This window comes from Ovis canadensis, chromosome 12, assembly GCF_042477335.2.
Source record: "Ovis canadensis isolate MfBH-ARS-UI-01 breed Bighorn chromosome 12, ARS-UI_OviCan_v2, whole genome shotgun sequence".
NCBI lineage: Eukaryota > Metazoa > Chordata > Mammalia > Artiodactyla > Bovidae > Ovis > Ovis canadensis.
In genome coordinates, this window is record NC_091256.1 from 63,442,640 (window position 1) to 63,462,784 (window position 20,145).

Below are 20,145 nucleotides of genomic sequence, written 5' to 3' on the forward strand. Positions count from 1 at the left end.
CATTGCTATCTTCAGGAAATAGTGAGCACAGAATTTCAAATGGCAAAAATGATGAGGAAAGGGTGACCTAAATCCCACTGTGTTCCAAACTGCACTAACTGAATTAAAGACAGCATCCTCAGTGGTTTTAAAAAAAATTCAACCTAATCAAGCAAAGTGAGCTACGTTGCAGCTGACAAGAAGCCCCAGTCCTGACCAGGAAGATAACAGAGGGGGTGAGCAGAGCTTCACCTGCATTGAAATTCATATCTTTTCTTTGGAGGAAAAAAACAACTATCATTCAAGATCTAAACCCTGTGTCATTCACATCTTCCTTCTTTGGGGGAGAAAGTCTCAGCCAGGAGCTATTCTCTGCAGGATCCAATCCCAATCTACCTCCAAAGTTGCAATTTTTAATAGTCTCTCGTGGTCAGTTTAACCTTAGTAGGGAAATCAATGCATTTTCCCGGCATGCTTTTATTATATATTGCCACTGTCATGCACATCTGTGAAGCCTTCTCTATTTGTCACTCCATCATCTATTTTCCCATTACACCTGTCTAGACCTTTATTATCAAGTGTAATTATATTTCCACGTCAGTCACACCTACTAGACTATGAGCGCCAGGATAGCTTGCTCCATATCTTATTAAATGTCTGGTTCTTGAACCTATGTACCTAATCTCTCAAAATAGATGGAGACGGAGAGAAGAGAGGGGGGAAAAGAAGAGGAAAAAGAAGAAGGGGAGTGGGTAAGTAGCTCTGCAGGCAAAAAAGACGAAACCGTACTCCTGGCCTTTCCTTGTGCTGCCTGCCTGGTATCTTGCTATTTTATTGTAGAGAAGCAGGTGGGCTCCAGGGTCAGCTGAACCTGTATTTCAATCCCGCAGATGACCACAGTCTAGAGCGTGGAAAAACAGTGAAACAGTTTTGAGCCTCAATTTGTTCATTTGTAGAATGGAGATGAGAACATTATCCAACTCACTGTGATAGGAAAGTAAATGAAACAGTGCTATCAGTCACACTGCACAGGGTCTGGGAGAGTCACGAAAAAAGCCTCAACAGATGCCGGCTATTGCTGTCACTGTGCTCTTGGATGGCCTCCAAGGTCTCTGCAGCTCCCCAGTTCTGCTCCTGGAACATCCCTTTTCCTCAAAATGAGTCAAGCCCCTGTTAAGAAGGTCCAGGGTCCACTGTCCCCTTTCCCAGACAGTTCAGTCCTCTCTGTGACTCTCTGCAGCCTAAGCCCAGCAGCCAGGCAGAGAGAAGGAAGATTCTTACATTTGAACACGGCTCTGCCACTGAGCTGCCCTGTTACCTCTGGCCAGATACCTTTCTGGCTACAGACTCCCTAGCAGTGACAAAGCATATTTTGTTCTGTGGAGCTCTAAGGATTTATGATGAACAACTTAGTGTCTGACATGCAAATCCTAACTGCAACCGCCATGATGCCAGCTTTAGAACAAAAATGATTTCTTGGGCAGGAATGGGAAAAACTATGTAAAGTTGAACAACATCCTAGCTGGGACAGCAGGCAATCTCTGGAGTCACATTTACTTGGGTTCATCTCCTCGTTCTGCCACTTGCTGGCTTGGTGACCCCGGGAAAGTCATATAACCTTTCTGGGCCTCAACTTTCTCATGTGTAAGGTGGCAAACCCAGTGCTTACCTTGGAAGGCAGTTTAAAGGATGAGTTGAGAGAATACAGAAAAAGGGTTTAGAACATGTTAGTGCTGACATGTGTCAAATAAAGACTCAATTAAAACCACGTGTCATTACACCTAGACAGCATATTAAAAAGCAGAGACATCACTTTGCTGATAAACGTCTGTATCGTCAAAGCCATGGTTTTTCCAGTAGTCATCTGTGGATGTGAGAGTTGGACCCTAAAGAAGGATGAGTGTTGAAGAATGGGTGCTTTCAAACTAGTGCTGGAGAAGACTCTTGAGAGTTCCTTGGACTGCAAGGAGATCAAACCAGTCAATCTTAAAGGAAATCAATCCTGAATATTCATTGGAAGAACTGATACTGAAGCTCCAATACTTTGGCCACCTGATGTGAAGAGCTGACTCACTGGAAAAGACCCTAATGCTAGGAAAGACTGAAGGCAAAAGGAGAAGAGGGCAGCAGAGGATGAGATGGTTAGACAGCATCCCTGACTCAATGGACATGAATTTGAGCACTCTGGGAGATAGTGAAGGACAGGGGGGCCTGAAGTGCTTCAGTCCATGGGGACACAAAGAGTTGGACATGACTGAGCAACTGAATAACAACAATCATTAAACCAAGGAGCTTCATGTAAAAACATGACGAAGTCTGCACATTCTATAATTCAGTAATTGAGGATTCATTCATTCATTTATTCATTCATTCAGTAATCATTTACTGAGCTCTTGCTATGTGCCAGGCACTGTTCCAGGTGCTGCAAAAGGAGCAGAAAACAAAGCAGATGAAACTCTACTCTTACAGAGTTACCGTTCTAAGATTCACAGCTGGGGTCCCCTTTAGTCTGTGGCATAAAAAACGGTTTTCAGCCAGGGATGATGTGGCCCCCAGTGGATATCTGGCAACATCTGGAGACACTGTGCACTGTCACAATTGTGCCCACTGACATCTGGTGGGCAGAGGACAGGGATGCTGCTAAATACCCTACAGGGCACACAATGTCCCTTCAACAAAGGACTATCCTGCCCCAAATGACAACAATGCCAAGACCGGGAAAGCCTAGCATAAAGGAATCTGTGAGTAGTTATAAGTCTTTTGTGGGGCCTGGTCCTGGGCCATTGGAGACCACTGAGGTCACTAGGAGAGAACCTAGGAAAGGGAAATGTATGGCGAGGAGGGAGCAAAACAAGACTGCAGGATGCCAGTCTTGCCTGGAATCATCCTTCCCAATGGAGAAAGCATACAAAGTCTAGGGAGTAGGAGGCCCCAATCCCTGGATAAAGTTGGTTCTTTTCATTGGTGACAAGTGACCTTTGGGTTGCTAACCTTGCAAGTAGGACCCAATTTTCTCTTTGGCAGTTAACCTCACACTTAAGGGAGAAGTATTTCTGTTACCACAGATGAGACACAGGTTTTATCCCCAGGTAGGGAAGATCCCCTAGAGGAGGAAATGGCAACCCACTCCAGTATTCTTGCTGGGATAATCCCATGGACAGAGGAGCCTGGCGGGCTACAGTCCATGGGGCTACAAACAGCCGGACACCACTTAGCGGCTGAGCATGAGCATGAAGATTTCACATAAGGACCCAGAAACTAACATCAGTTTAGGGAAACATAATCAAAAATGGAGACAAGCCTGTAGTTTCCTCAATCTTCCTAACGAACAAGGCAAAAGATGTTTCTGGTTTAGGAGACAATACAGTTTTAAATAGCAGAGAGATCTGATGGGTTTGAATTCCTGGATCAGTCACTACCAGCCAAGTGACCCTGAGCATCAGAGTGGGATGAGTTTAAGAGCAAGGACTCCAGAGCCAGAGCTTGGTTACTTAATGGCCCTTTGACAAGCAACAGGTCATTTTTGTGCCTCAGTTTTCTCATACATAAAACGGGTGCAAATTGTTGTTGCTTAGTCACTCTAAGTCACGTCCAACTCTTTGCAACCCCATGGATTATAGCCCATAGGCCCCTCTGTTCATGGGATTTCCCAGGCAAAAAATACTGGAGTGGGTTGCCATTTCCTTCTTCAGGGGATCTTCCTGACCCAGGGATCAAACCCGTGTCTCCTGCATTGGTGGTAAGCTCTTTACCACTGAGCCACCAGGGAAGCCCCAGATACAGTGGTACCTGCCACATATGTCATTACAGAAGTTAAATGCATAAATTCAGAAAAGCACTTACAACAGTACCTGTCTCCAAGACTATGTCAAAGCTTGCTGGCCTCATCCCTATTGTAGTCAATACTATGTGGTGGTAGACAGGTGACTTAACTTTTCTGAATCCCAGTCAGTTTCCTCTTTAGAAAAATGCGCATATTCGTTGTCACTTCATTGGGCTCCAGGTACAGTTATGCATGTGAGGCATCAGGAAAATACTTGACATGTTGTTAGTCTTTGTTGTTATTATTTACTGAAAAGTTTGACAAAGCATGGAAGCTCGTTCCCATTTAGTTCTACATGACACTACCTACCTTCATTGAAAAGAAAACTCCATGGCATCAGAACACCCCGTGCCTTGAACACCCAGTGTCTTGTGATGTACCCAAGAGGTGACCTCTGAAAACCATAATGACATGCCAAAGATGAGTATGAAGTGTTAGCTCTGGACCCACCTTCCTTTAGGGGATACTATGTTCTTAACGATACACATCACATACTTTAAACAATCTGTAGAGCTGAGACAATATTGGGAATGGAGGTTCTTTATGCCCCCTTTTCCTCCAGCACTTGCTTTGGTGGAAGAGGAGAGGTTGGGGGGAGCTGGGCAGATGGCTCCCCCCTCATTTCTCTCCATCCTCCCAGCCTGACTCCCTATCACAGAAGGTGCAGAGGCCTTGGGGCTGCTTTGCTTGCAGACCTGCATGTAGCAAGCTCCATCTCAGCTCTCGTGCTAAGGTCTCAGTTCATCAGAGGGTAGAGGGGACAGGGGCTTTTCATAAGTGTGACCCAAAGGTCCAGCAAGGCCAAGGCAACAAAGACACTAAGACAAATTGAGAACCCATGATGTCCCATCACACAGAAGCCACCTGCTCTAACAGTTGTTCTTGCCAAACTCATTAAAACTATATTCAGCATCTTTCATGTTTCCAGCACCTTAGGATTCCAAGGGAGAAGCAAGCGCATCTACCGCGCACAGCCTAGAGTCTGCCACCTAGATCTGAGGTGCATCAAACCAGCAAGGCTGTTACAGACTCATTCAACCCATGGGGAGGAAGAAAAGATTTCTTTGCCTGGATTCCCTCCAGCTTCATCATAGTCAAGATGGGCCTGGTAGGGGACCTTGAGGATGGTGACATGGGCCAGAAGGATGCTAACCTGTCCTGAGTTGTCAGGTATCATCTGCCACAATAGATGGTCAGTTTCTTGGGTTGGGAAGATCCCCTGGGGAAGGAAATAGTAACTCACTCCAAATTTTGCCTGGGAAATCCCATGGACAGAGGAGCCTGGTTGCCTACAGTCTGTGGGGTCGCAAAGAGCTGGACACGACTGAGCACACACACGCACACACGCCCCTGGCTTCAGAGAAGCTGTCTTTTCCTAAATGATTCTGCCTGAAGTTTCTTTGCCTGCATTTCGGATGACTAGGACATTGCAATGACTGCTGGTGGTGGCACCCCTTGTCATCCCATGTGTTACTCACCCTAATATCCAGCCCAAACAGTATGGACTCATTTTCATTTACAAGATCACTTAAAAACCCATTCCTTGGCCTCAGCAGGCAGAACAAGTTCCACTCTTGCCTGATAGATGGCAGGGGGGTAAGATGCCAAGCACTAATGCTCACACAAACCCATACTGGAAAAAGTCTGAAAAACACTGAGAAATTCATGTGATTTCACTTGCCTTTGCTACAACATAACTCAGGAATAAATATAAGTGAAATATGCAGTGAATATGGCCAGGACCCCAGGCTCGACCTTCTGGGCCCCATATGACTTGCACGGTCAGCCGGCAGCGTTCCAATGAGCATTCCCCACCTGCCAAGTCCATCTGCTACAAGCTCACTGGCAGCCAGGAAGTCACAAATTATAACCTACAGGATTCCTCAAAAGTGCCAGCAGTCTTGGGGAGTAGAGAGGGTGAAGGCATGGAGAGAACATGCCTTGTCTTACGTGGGGAGGATGTGTGACTAGGCTCCTATTATAAAAATCAGATTGGCTCAGACTTAGAATCAAAAAAGTTTTGAAAAACCTCAGTCAATTCTGAAATGCTGGAAGCATGAAATTAACCAGAACCAGAAACTTTACTTAAGGGGTCCTCCAAAGGCATTTTCCAAAGACACTACAAAGATGGTAAATACTAGCCAATCAATAACTAATTTCATTCACGCTGTACTGATCTGAACATAATCTCTTGGTGACCATGCACGGTGATTTTCAGGAAGAATTTTGAAGTCCCATCTCATGACAGCCTACCAGATTAGGAAAAGACAGACAAATCTCTTATAGCCCATGGATATGACTGGAAAAACCAAGGCATAGGTTCTGGATGAGCTCTGTAACTTAGGGGTGAGCCAAGAGAAGTCTCTAAGATTCCACTGCACTTAGTCTCATCCTCTCTACCACATGAAAATTCTCTTTCTCAAAAAAGATAAAAGTCTACTTGAGAAAACAAGAGTACACAGAGGCAGAATGAAGTGGGAAGGGGTTGCCAAAAGACAGAACTCATTTTGCAAAGCAACAGTGTCTAGCATCTCCGCAGACTATTCACACATTCAATTCAGTCCCAAGGTAATTTATGCTTCACCAAAGGGTTTCCCGTGTTATCATAATGCTAGATAAGAGCCATCAGGCCTGAAGTAACAGTCTATTTTAATGTCTAGGGAGAAAAAAAGAAAACTTGCATCCATTTATGGAAATTCACAAAGGTGTAAGAAAACGACCCTTTTCCCCATCCTTAACAGATGCAGTAGACAGTAAGCCCTCAACACACACGAAAGATGCTATGAACATTTCCACTTACATAGGCATAGAAATACAACTATTTCCTTAAAAAACACAAAAATCATGGCAGTAGGTATGTATCCTACCGAGCATAGGTATTTTATGTTATGTACAGCTAAACACCTATTTGCATTGGGTACACTGGAGCTTAATTGTTTTATTCTATGCACAGCAAAGCAATCAATTGAATCTAATATTAGCCATTCATCAGATAAAACATTTTCAGAGAAACAAACTGCTATATTTTCCCCTCGAAGAACAGCAAGTATTTTAAACACATTTCCCAGAGATGTTACGCTGAGGAAAACAGCTTAGAAACGTTACTTTAAACAAATCCGTTCTCTGGCTACCAACAACAAGACAAATTGGAACAAATGCTTGGCTCTGTTCTTTCCAAGCCTCCTTCTGTCCACCTGTCAAAGGCAGTCGTGACCTCACCAACCCAAGAGGCAGCTTTGGAGCCTTGAGAAGAGCCACCCTGCACGGATGCCCTGTGCTCCGCATGCCAGCATCCTCATTAGGGATTATCCGACTCACTTGAAGCTGGGAGAGAGAAGATGGGCTGGCTGCCAAGCGTTCTTTCAACACAGATTCTGAAAGAAGATCCTGCAAAGTGTCGAAAGCCCAGATTTTCAGCAATTCACTTTCCAGACTTCGTTACGTAGCAACCATGCCCGTTCACAGAGGGTTCCAACCAAGGTAATATTTTGTTTAAATGACACACTGCATTAACTCTCTAGGAAAACCCAAGTTTTCTTCATCGACTTACCTGCTGTCAGATATCCTCACTGGAACAAAACATATACTGGTGGATTGGTGAACTTGTTTAATTCATCAAAAATAAAATTTTAACAAAAGTATCTGGAAACGGATCGAACAGTTTCTCAGCAGGGAAAGCAAAAGATGACTCTTCCTTGTAACCATTTGTGCTAATATTATTAAAAGGACATTAACATGCATTTCATATGTGCATAATGCCCTTTAGTTAAAAGATAACTTATACAGTTGCATGACAGAGGACAAGACGGTTGGATGGCATCACAGACTCGATGGACATGAGTTTGAGCAAGCTCTGGGAACTGGTGAGGGACAGGGAAGCCTGACATGCTGCAGTCCGTGGGGTTGCAAAGAGTCGGACATGACTGAGCAACTGAACACTTGCATTTTGAAAGATACTCATTTCATTCAAATCTTTGATTTGAAAAGGGATAACTCAGTAACAGTAAATACTCATGCGCTTTGAGCCCATTGACTTGCACCAACACAGACAAAATTAGAACAGAAGACCAATTCGGAAGAATAGTCAGGAACCCCCAAGAACTGAGCTTCTGAGAGCCTTTCCTGGAGGTATGTTACAAAGAAGCATAAGAAAGCCAACCAACCACACTTTGAAATTAACTCAAGAGAGCCCAGCGTTTCCCTTTAGGAATAGGAGAGCACTAGCAGAAGACACTACCAGACCACCTCTGCAGGAGGTTTCTGTTCCAGCAGAATGCTGCCACATGTCATGAGAACACAAAGCAAAACAAAATAAAAACAAACCCCAAAAACACTCACAGAGGCTAAATAATGCGAAAGTACTGTATGAAGAAATGGTTACTATATATAAGTAAATGATGCCCCACTGAATGTATATGGGGGTCTTGTTTTCTTTTCAACCATCACATCAGTTTAAATTGACATCAATTTAGAGGGCTATGTGGCCAACCATTAAGCTGAGTTAAAATCTTCAACATTTTATTTTCTGATTATAAAATCATTACTCTCTCCCAGTAAAGGTTTTGAAAAATACCAATGGTACACAGAGGAAAAATCAAAACCATCCTTCATCCAGCCACCCACAGACAGCCCCTGGCCTGGGGAGGCACGCGTCTCAGAATATGAGGGAGCTGCTGGTTTTGTGTGTTTTTAGGGATATCAAGAGATCCAAAAGCCATTTCCATTTCCACGGCCTTGTGCATTTTTGTAGGAAAAAAAGAAAAAGGAAACAGCCCCCGATTGAATTTAACCATCAGCTAAGTATCACAGTTTCCAAGTTGAGTGTGTAGATCATTGTGGCCCGACCTCCTTAGCGTGCTCAGACCGCACTAGACCCAGGACTCAGATAAAAGCCACTTAACTTTTCCTCGGCTGAGAAAGGGGCGGACGGTGGGAAATAAACCAGCATTGTTCAGTCTGCTTTACCATGGCTTTTGATTCTCAGCAAAATGCCAGTTCTCTGCTATATTTTAAGGCTGGAAGCATCCCTGCTGATAAAAAGTAAAGCCTGACCATGGAGTCTAACTTCTCTTTTTTTTGCCCAGGTGCCAGCAGAGAGCATCTTCCACACACAATGACATAACAAGGGATAAACGACAGAATAACCAGATACCCACCTTGAAAACTGTGCAGCCAGCACCATTCTCAACACCTTCCCACCATGACGTCATGCTACTCTGGTACCAAATTATTGCCCCAATTCCTAAGACTCTTGACAGAGTCCGGAAGTACCAAGTTAAGATATGAGTTGAACATAAACTGCTAACGTTCAAGCTTAACATCTCACACACACACACACACACACACACACAAAGCATGCCTACTGCAGGAAGGTAAGGAAGAAATAGAAGCTGACAGAGAGAAGGCATTCCTATGAAACCAGGCTCGCCCGCTCTCTCTCAACACTTAGGAGAAGCCTTTGAAATAACAACAAAACCAGAAAATCCTTCTGGGCCACTGGTACCTCATACTTCATCAAGTGACATATTTACACAAGTGACCCTCCTAGACTGGATTTTTTTTTTTTTGGGGCACATCCAGGATTTCAGCAGTTTAAGTTTGCAATCAAATGATATTAATAATCAGTGACAACTTTTCTTAAAGGGCAATTAGACAAAAAAAGAAAAGGGAAAAAAATCCTGAAAATCCATTCTGCACTTCTAATTCACAGAAAACAAACAGTATGGATTTTTTTTTTTCTTTTTGATGCTTCCTCCATCTTTAACCCTTGTATGAGGGTTTCAGAGCTTCACACTGTCAGTGTCAACACAGACTGTCCTTTTCCCCCCTTCTCCTCCTAACTGCAAAGAGTCCCTTCAAGCAGCAGCTACCTGGAAACCCATCATCTACGACGCCTTCATTTCGCCAGGAGCCCATCACTCAGCCTTTGAGGTCTAAGATTTCCCCCTGGAAAGTGCTCTCAGTGTTTATATTTGCTGGAAATTTTAACTCCCTGCTGAGCACAGCATCTACTGTTGCACTGATATAATTCCACTGCCTGCGCGATCTCAAACGGGGAGAAAATAAAGTCCAGATGCAATCGAGACAAGGGATTTGGCATCCGTGGAGAAAAGTGCAAACCAGTCCAATCCTCTACCCCAAACGCGGCAGCAAAGCCTGGCGCTCCCTCTTGGGCAGTCGTTCCAAGGAAAGGAGCCTCTGGAACTGGGGGGAAGCTGTGGCATTCACCCCTGCAAAGGCCCGGGCATGAAAAGTTTGCCCACGGAGCTGTGGGCTGTGTATCATCTAAAGGGCACTTTCTGCTGCCGGGGGGGTACCCGCCGGCTGCGCCTAGCTTGCGCTGGCCGGGGCCGCCGTGACCGTGTGAACCCGTGCACGCTGCGCCCGGGTTTTCGTTAATGACAGCAGACTGCAACTCCCAGCAAGGGAGCAGTACTGGCCACCGCCGGGCGGAAAGGGTTACAAGCCACAATGCAAGGCGGTTTCGCCGCGGGCGTGGGGGGCAACGAGTCCCCGGGCACCTCCGGGTCTGGCTCGCTCGCCTCTCCTCCGCCCCGGGCGCCAGGCGATCCCTACCTTGCGCGCTGTGCTGGTGGTTCTCCATGTTCGCCGCCGCCGAGTCCGCCGCCGCCGAGGCGCTGGCCGCCGCTCCCGGGCCCGGGCCGGGGCCGCCGCCGCCGCTCAGTTCCGCCAGTCTCCGGTTGGTGGCTGTGAGTTCGGCTCGCAGGTTGGTCACCTCCTGGCTGGCCGACTGGACCGCCCCATCGATGCGGAGCGCGAGCTGCTTATTGTCTTCCATCATGCTCAGGATTTTGGCCTGGGGGCGAGAGAGGTGACAAAGAGCTGCATGATGCGCGGGGATTGGGGGGCGCGCGGCCAGGCACCCCCGGCTCTACCTGTTGGGTCCCCCGCGGCCCGGCTTCCCGAGCCCCGACCCCCAGGCACCGGCAGCGCCGGCTCCTCCGGCGCAGGAATGACAGCGGCGCTTCCAGCCGGAGCCGCGGCGGAGCGAGGCGGAGGGTTGGGGAGGGGGGAAGGGGGGAGGAGAAAGAGGAGGAGGAGCAGAGATCGCCGAGACCCCGGCGCGGAGAGCGACTCGGAGAAGGACACCGCGCGCCGCCCGGCACTCTTTCAATGGAGCCTACCATTCGCCGCGCGCTCGGGAGGGGGCAGGGACCCGGGGCGGGGGCGCTGCCTCGGCCTCCCGCGCCCCCCACCTCCGGGACACACCCCCTCGTGGGGCGGGTGCGGCGGGCGGTGGCCCAGCGTGGGCCGAGGTGGCGCCCCTGGCGAGGGGTGGGGGGGCGCCTGCTCCCAGGCCCGCTTTCGGTCCCCTCCCTGGAGCGGTGGGGCGGCCCCCGCCCTGGCGAACTCGCGCCTAGCGCCGGTGCAGGGACTGGGGAGGAGGTGGGTGCTTGGGAGAGAGGGGTGCTCAGAAGAGGGGCCCGGGAGGGGAGTGGAGATGGAGCTCCGGGGGAGGGGGCTGCTTGCCCGCGCTCTGGAGTGGAGTTCTTGCTTAGCTGTTTCCTTCAAATGCTGCTAGGAATGTTCAGCGGGGAACCGGGCTACTGCCCCGCGTGCCTCTCACTATCCACCCCCACCCTACTCCAGCCCACTCCACCTGAACCTCCAGCGCCCCAACCTGCGTTGTCCCCCATTCCTCGGAAGAGTCTCCCTTTCCTTCCCCAGGGTGGATCACTGGCGCTGTGGCCTCCCCACCGCCCGGAACCGGTGGGTGCATAGATCGGTGGCCTTAGCCAGTCTTAGGCTTCTTAGCGGGGCGAAATATTGGGGGGCAAAAGGAATTCGGCCAGGAGAGAAGTCTGGAAGGCTCTTTGGGGCTTCCCTCTTCCCCTGCTAGGAGTGTGGAGTCCCCGCTGCCTCAGTTTACCTCCCTCCTTCTCCCTGGGAGAACAGAGGTAACCTTAAAGTTGATACACCCATCAAGTTCCTCTTTCTCCTGGAGGAGCACAGGCTTTGCATTTTTCACTGGGGCCCTGGATTCCAGCCACCAGACCTTGTTACCATAGCAAGCTTCCTTCCATGCAAATAGGACCGTTTAAAACAGTGTAACCGGAACAACCGAACAAGCTTGCACCACCATTCCAACTGATCAACCTCAGGAGGACAGCTCAGAGTCAGTTGCAGGAGCTGAGGGTCTTCTGCAGGCCCTGGAGGTTGCTCACCCTCCAGATTCAACAGCACTTGTTGGAAGCCTACTGTGTCAAAGTACTCAGGATGCATTGTCATCTCTTTGAAGTAAGGATTATTGTTCCCAATTTGTTCATTCACTAAGTTGCCTCTGACTCTCTGCGTCCCCATGGACTACAACATGCCAGGCTTCCCAGACTTTGCTCAAATTCATGTTCATTGAGTCCGTGATGCTATCTAACCATCTCATCCTCTGCTGCCCTCTTCTCCTTTTCCCAGTTTAAACATGAGGAAACTGAGGCTCTGGGCAGGGTAAGCAGTTTACCCCAGGGACCCACAGAAATCAGGTGAAAGCTGGACTGGGAGTGAATAGTCATTTGATTCTAGTTAGCCTCACTGTGCCTTGGGTGCCAGGTGTTTCGTTTTGTTTTGCTTCCTTTTATATGGAACCATAAAAACCAGGACAGGGAACCATGGCATACTGCAGTCCGTGGGGTTGAAAAGAGTTGGACAGGACAGAGCAGCTGAACAACAAATAAACTGACTCTTGCTCTATCCCCCTGTGAGTACTAACAAGCTTTTGTAAGAGGGCAGGTCAGTGTTAATGGAGCTGTGAGAGCAGACTGAAGTTTTTACTCTGTGCACTCTACTCAGCTGACTGGCCAGCTGGGTCTTGAACGTCTGACGTTAGTCTCATTAGCACAAGTTGTGACCCACTGGACCAACAAAGGAACTTAGACTACTTGGGTTTTGGTAAACCAGAATTTAGTTCTTTGAAGTATTTCAGTTTCATTATGGAGAAACCATCAAAAATAGAACTTTGTGGGTCTTCAAAAGGCAGGTGTGTGTTATGTTCAGCCAGTGTGCCAAACAGTTTGGTTCTTTAAACAGTTAAACATAGAACTACTCATAAGACCCAGCAATTCCACTCCTGGATATATACCTCAGAGATAAAACAGATATTCAAACAAAAGTTTGTTCACAAATGTTCAGAGAAGCATTATTCGCAACAGCTGGAAGGTGAAACCACCCAAATGTTTGTCAACAGGTGAATGCATAAACACATTGTGGTATATCCATACAATGGAACATTACTCAGCTATGGAAAGGGATAAAGTACTGACACACACTACAATGTGGCCAAACCTCCATAACATTCTGCTAAGTGAAGGAAGCCTTTGACTGTGTGGATCACAACAAACTGGAAAATTCTTAAAGAGATGGGAATACCAGACCACATGGTCTGCCTCTTGAGAAACCTGTATGCAGGTCAGGAAGCAACAATTAGAACTAGACATGGAACAACAGACTGGTTCCAAATAGGAAAAGGAGTATGTCAAGGCTGTATATTGTCACCCTGCTTATTTAACTTTGATGCAGAGTACATCATGAGAAACACTGGGCTGGAGGAAGCACAAGCTGGAATCAAGATTGCTGGGAGAAATATGAATAACCTCAGATATGCAGATGACACCACTCTTATGGCAGAAAGTGAAGAAGAACTAAAGGCCTCTTGATGAAAGTGAAAGAGGAGAGTGAAAAAGTTGGCTTAAAGCTCAACATTCAGAAAAATAAGATCATAGCATCCGGTCCCATCACTTCATGGCAAATAGATGGGGAAACAGAAGAAACAGTGGCTAACTTTATTTTTCTGGGCTGCAAAATCACTGCAGATGGAAGGAAAGTTATGACCAACCTAGACAGCATATTAAAAAGCAAAGACATTACTTTGTCAACAAAGGTCCATCTAGTCAAAGCTATGGTTTTTCCAGTGGTTATGTATGGATGTGAGAGTTGGACTATAAAGAAAGCTGAGCACCAAAGAATTGATGCTTTTGAACTGTGATGTTGGAGACTCTGGAGAGTTCCTTGGACTGCAAGGAGATCCAACCAGTCCATTCTAAAGGAGATCAGTCCTGGGTGTTCATTGGAAGGACTGATGCTGAAGCTGAAACTCCAGTACTTTGGCCACCTGATGCGAAGAGCTGACTCACTGGAAAAGACCCTGATGCTGGGAAAGATTGAGGGCAGGAGGAGAAGGGGATGACAGAGGATGAGATGGTTGGATGGCATCACAGACTCGATGGACATGGGTTTGGGTGGACTCTGGAAGTTGGTGATGGACAGGGAGGCCTGGCGTGCTGCGGTTCATGGGGTTGCAAAGAGTCGGACACAACTGAGCGACTGAACTGAAGGAAGCCAGACACAGAAAGTTACATTTTGTAGGATTTCATTGATATGAAATATCTAGAGTAGTAAATCTATGAAGACAAAGCAGATTTGTGGTTACCAGGAGTTGTGCGGAGGGAAGAGTGTGCAGAACTACTTAACAGAGACTGAGTTTTATTTCAGAACTAGAGAGAGGTTGTGTTTGCACAACATTGTGAATGGACTAAACGTTATCTAATCGTTCACTTTAAAAGGATTGATTTGAGTCTTCCCTGGTGTTCCAGTGGTTAAGAATCCACCTTGCAATTCAGGGGATGCCGGTTTGATGCCTGGTCTGGGAGGATTCCATATGCCAGGGGACAACTAAGCCCGTGAGCCACAACTACTAAGCCCACTCTCCCTACAGCCCGTGGTCTGTAACAAGAGAAGCCACCACAGTGAGAAGAGTAGCCCCCGCTCGGCCACAACTAGAGAAAGTCCAAGTGCAGCAACGAAGACCCAGTGCAGCCAAAAATAAATAAATTTTTTAAAAGGTTAATGTTGTGTTTTATGAATTCCGCTTCAATAAACAAAAGTATGTATGCAGATACCAAAAAAAGAAAAAAAGAGAAGGGTATCCTGGAAACAAACCTTCTGAGAAAGCAAGAGCAGCTCTTCCTGAAGTGTGAAGGACAGGGGAGCCTGACGTGCTACAGTGCATGGGGTCGCAGAGTCGGACACGACTGAGTAACTGAGCAACAACTTCTTGAAGAGCTGTGTGTATGCTAGAGTGCACGTGCGTGTGTGCTCACACCTCTGTACAACACTCATCAGAAAGCACAGTAATTGATCTGTTACGTGTTTCTCTTCTACTTCCCTGAGAGCCCTGCGTGGGAGGTGGAGGGTGGTCATTTGTTTACGTGTTATTTCTCTTCCCATCCTTGCCACCTAACCCATAGGAAGCGCTCTACAAATGAGTGTGTGAGCGGCTTGTACAGTAAACAAACTGACCAAGTGTTACTCATTTTCCACTTCAGTGAGATTATCCCCACGCACCAGAATCTTCAAATCAAGTCAAAACAAAACAAGCCACACCCCAAAATCTAACCAGGAGAAAAGAAAGCAAAGACCCGTTCCTTGGGCACCTTCTCAGCTCTCTCTGCCCTCCTCGTCCCCAACTGTGGTACAGCCACTGAACTTGCAAGAAACTCTCCTTAGAAACTCCTGGGGTGCCTCCTAGGATTTTAAAGAATTTTATTTTTTGAGATTTGTTCTCTAAACACGAAAAAAAGGAGCTTTTCCCAGCTGTGTCTCCTTACGTTTACGCACATGCAAAAGGATCAGATCTCAGACAGAAAACCTGAGATTAATTACCCTCTAGAATCCACTTGATTTAAACTGAAAAGCTTACTTAATCTATCTTCCCCACCCCCTCCAGCTTCCACTGGCACTTTTACCTAGGTGATCTCAGGTAACAAAATAGTCACAGAATTCGTGTCCTTTTCCACTTGCCTATCTGTAGGGCAGATATGTATTTACAATTCATTTCTTGGGAGACATATACAACCTGTTGGGTGATGGGCTCCAGACCTGTCATCCTTAAAGCGCTCTGGGATTCACAACTGTGAGAATTTAACAGCACTGTGTGTTCTGTTTCAAGATTCTCCCTTCTGTATGTTCCTAAAGTAGCCCCCACCTCCCACCCCAGTAAACTGATGTTAAGAACCAAGCTAGAAAAATGTGTTCACTTCATAGAGACCTGATGCTGTTTTCCCAGTGTCACCATCAGCCAAGCCCCATCCGAGGCTCAGGCAGTGCACCGGCCAGTATGTGCTGAAAGTCTGCTCTGAGCAGCATGAGCAAACTATGCCGTGCGCATGGGATGCCTGTCAAAGCTTGCCTGAGCATTTTGGAAAGTCTGTAAAACCATCCCAGCTCAGAGAAAGAAAATTCCTAATAAGAACCAAGACAAAGACAACTCATTGCTGACAGCAGTGTCTTCTTCACTTCCCTTCCATAAATAGAGTGATTTTATAATGTAATGTCCAAACTGGGACACTTTTGAGAGTGAAAGAGGGTGTTATGAATAGTGAAGCTGGGACAAGCGGCATAAATTGGAACTGTCCTAGGAAACCACTGAGCCACCTGGGAAGCCACCCCCGGAAACCTAATGTGTATATATACAGCGTGGGCCGGGGTGTGTGTGTGTGTGTGTCTGTGTGTGTGTGTGTGTGTCTGTGTCTGTGTGTGTCTGTGTGTCTGTGTCTGTGTCTGTGTGTGTCTGTGTGTCTGTGTGTCTGTGTGTGTCTGTGTGTGTGTGTCTGTGTGTGTCTGTGTGTGTGTGTGTGTGTGTGTAGTTGCTTCACTCTAAAACCAAATGATGTTATTTGATCCTAGAAGGCAACTTTGGGACCTTTTACTCCAATACCCTTGTTATTTACTGCTGCTGCTAAGTCACTTCAGTCGTGTCCAACTCTTTGTGACCCCATCAGCTGGGGCCCACCAGGCTGCCAGGTGCCAGCCCACCAGGCTCCCCCGTCCCTGGGATTCTCCAGGCAAGAACACTGGAGTGGGTTGCCATTTCCTTCTCCAATGCATGAAAGTGAAAAGTGAAAGTGAAGTCGCTCAGTCATGTCCGACTCTTAGTGACCCCATGGACTGCAGCCTACCAGGCTCCTCTGTCCGTGGGATTTTCCAGGCAAGAGTACTGGAGTGGGGTGCCACTGCCTTCTCCATGTTATTTACTGAAGGAGAAACAAAGACTTTGATTCTCCCACACGTTGGTGGTTGACTGCACAAGCTCATCTTCCCATCCTCCGTAACTTCATATCCACAAACATTGTTGCTTCTGTCACGAAAACCTTTCTCATCTTGGGTCTCCCCAGGAATTCTAGCCACATATAACTTTTCAAAAATACTTTCACATCTCTCCTCTTATTTTATCTCTGCAGCAACTCCATGAGAAAGAGGAGGTAACTGGAATCTGCATTTGGCAGGTTAAAGAGTTTGTCTTAAGATCATGAAACTGAACTGAAAGGTCCTTGAGACCAGCCCCCTTCCTGCATGTCCTTCCTCCTCTTAGGCCCCAGGACTCAGTACATATTTGTCGAGTGAATGAGCTGAGACCAGGACTAGAGCATCCCCACGTGTGGCTTCACATTTTCTCTCCGAGTCAGTCAGACTCCTGGTTAGGCTGGCTCAGGTCAGGAACTGGAAGCAGCATTCAAATGTTTTTTCTTGCCAGGTTAAGTTCCTACGTGGAACAGGGTGATACAGGGGAGGTCTGAAAAGAAGCCCAGGAGTCAGTGTCCTGAGAAATCTCGATGCTTCTTTGGGTCAATATGTGGCTGCCTATAGGAGCCGGGGAGAAATGTGATCCTGCCACTTTTCCTTGCTGCAAATAGTGTCCCTTACGAGGCTGTAAGAGGCACACCTCTGGGCTTCAGGCTGGTTTCAGTATTTCTTAAAGTGAGGCTGCAGATGGCTTGATGTGGAGTTCCCAGACAATGCTTGTAGATCCTGAGCCCTAATCCAGATCTAGAAGAATCTCTCGGGGAGGCTCTGGGCATCTGCATTGGCAACAAACTTCCCAGGAGTAGCTGGTGCGCAGTGAAGTCTGATCCTCACTGCCAGTTCCTGACTCACTGCACTAGGCACCCAGCACCGGTGCTCATAAAGCTCACGCACACGTGTCAAGTACATAAATTCCAGGAAGCCCTGAGCCACAGAAATGAAGACAAGGACTCCCTGCTCTTTCTCTTCTCCATGCTGTCTGTCCTGTGTCTTCCCAGCCCCCTCCACCCGAGAGTCCCCAAGGAATTACCCTCCCTCTCTGCAGATGGATGCTCTGTTTATTCAAATTGTCACATATGAATCCTGGCCAATCTAGGAAATGTATCTCTTGTTCATTTACATGGTTTACTTTGGCTGAGTGGGTTTTAACATGTGCTCTGGGGAAAAGGGCGAAGCATCTCAGAAAGAGGCAATCAGGTCTCGGCGCTCTGGGTGAGAGGACCAGGAGCGGGGCAGAGTCAAGGACATAGAGACGAGTAACCAGGTGGGGAACCCCAACGGCTAAGTTATATTCCCTTCTCAGCAATGCCCCACCCACTTACCACTATGAGTAGCCCTCAAAACCAGTTATGAAATGAAGGGATATAAAGAAAGAGAAACCAGGAGGGAAACAGGGGAGATGATTGTGGGGCATTGGGAAACAGCCCACAGCTTTGAGATGGGGATGTATGTTTCCAGGTATCCATTAATATATAGGTGTATTTATACATATAGATGGGCTTCCCAGGTGGCTCAGTGGGTAAAGAATGGCAGGAGATTCGGATTCAAGCCCCAGATTGGGAAGATCCCCTGGAGAAAGGAATGGCAACCCACTGCAGTATGCTTGCTTGGCTAATCCCACGGTCAGAGGAGCCTGGAGGTCTCCAGTCCTTAGGGTTGCAAAGAATTGGACATGACTAAAGCAACTGAGCATACATACAGACATAAACAAAGATATATATGTACAGTATACACACAAGCACAGTTACTAATGTGAAGACTGCCATTCTCCTCTTCCTAAAGAATTTCTCATCAAATATCATATATTAATGCAATATGGGATCTAGAAAGGTGGTACTGATGAACCTGTTTGCAGGGCAGCAATGGAAGACACAGACATAGAGAACAGACTTGCGAATACAGTTGGGGAAGAAGGGGGCGGGACAAATGGAGAGAATAGCATGGAAACATATCCATTACCGCATGTAAAATAGATAGCCAGTGGGAATTTGAGAGGTAGGGAGCTCGAACCAGTGCTCTCTGACCACCTGGGAGGGGCATGGGCTGGGAGGTGGGAGGGAGGTTCAGCAGGGAGGGGACAAATGTAGGCTTATGGCTGATTCATGTTGATGTACAGCAGAAACCAACACAATACTGTAAAACAGTTATCCTCCAATCAAAAATAAATTTTAAAAAAGCTCAGAAAGTTGGTCATAATGCATACTTTCTGTGTACATACTTAACCAACCAGGTCACTTCTGTGCATTTGTCATTTGCAAAAAGTCCTTTAATAATCAGAAGCTGCTACCTATGAAACAGATAAATATTAACCATACATAGTAACCATAGTCTAAAACACATAAGCATATATACTTAGACCATCTATTTTTGAAAGAAGTGCATTTCCCTCCCCCCCAACCCCCATTGAAGGTTTCTTGGATATTAAAAAAATTTTTTTTTCCTTTTTATTTTTTTATTGAAGGATAATTGCTTTGCAGAATTTTGTTGTTGTTTTCTTGGGGTTTTGATGTGTTTCTTACTTGGTTTGGCGTGGGGCCTACAAGAGAACGTGCCTGACGGTCTGTTCTCTTGGCTCTGTCATAGCCTCAATGGACAAACAGAGACAGCCAAGCAAAATACAGAAGGGAACAACAGAGGATGAGATAGTTGGATGGCATCACCGACTCGATGGACATTTCCCCTATGATCCATGAACACAGTCTTATCCCAGTGCACACTGATGCGCAGAGGGACCGCCTGCGTCCCTTTGAACCCCATGACCTTCATCCTCTGCAAAGGCACTGATCTGATGGAGAGGCAGGAGAGCGGTCAGTGCATTAGTCCTCTGGGCCCCAGGGACCCATTTGGTAAATTAGTTCTTTTGGTTTATGAAATGGTACCCCAGTGGCTTGAAATACTTAACAGATCTATCCTAAATGGGTAATTTATTCTTTTATCACTGATGGTATTAATTGTGTGATCTCTAGCCTATAAAAGTTGTTTTCTGTGGGTAGGGGGAGGAAGGGGACAATGATTTTTTTTTTCAACAGAAGTGCCTTAGACTTGGTGAGGAGCAGAGCAGAATTTTTCAAGAATGGAATTTCTAGGACTTCTTTCTCCCCATATCGTGCCCTCTCTCTCATTTATTTAACGAAATGATATCTTTAGCAGAGTTTTCCTGCTCATTTCTTCTTTTACCCCTACCCCTCACCCAGACTCGTGTGAGCTTCTGCATCCTTCTTAGTTCTTTTTTTTCTCACTCCTAGGATAAG

The 20,145-nt window shown here is 46.8% G+C and overlaps 1 protein-coding gene across 1 annotated transcript in view; it reads right to left on the reverse strand.

The window, feature by feature from the left end:
• The window catches only part of KAZN (kazrin, periplakin interacting protein), a 1,331,681-nt gene that overhangs the window by 515,005 nt on the left and 796,531 nt on the right, over positions 1–20,145 (reverse strand). The window contains exon 3 of the mRNA XM_069545947.1: positions 10,379–10,619. Coding sequence (XP_069402048.1) covers positions 10,379–10,619 — 241 coding nt within the window. The remainder of the gene's footprint in view (positions 1–10,378; positions 10,620–20,145) is intronic.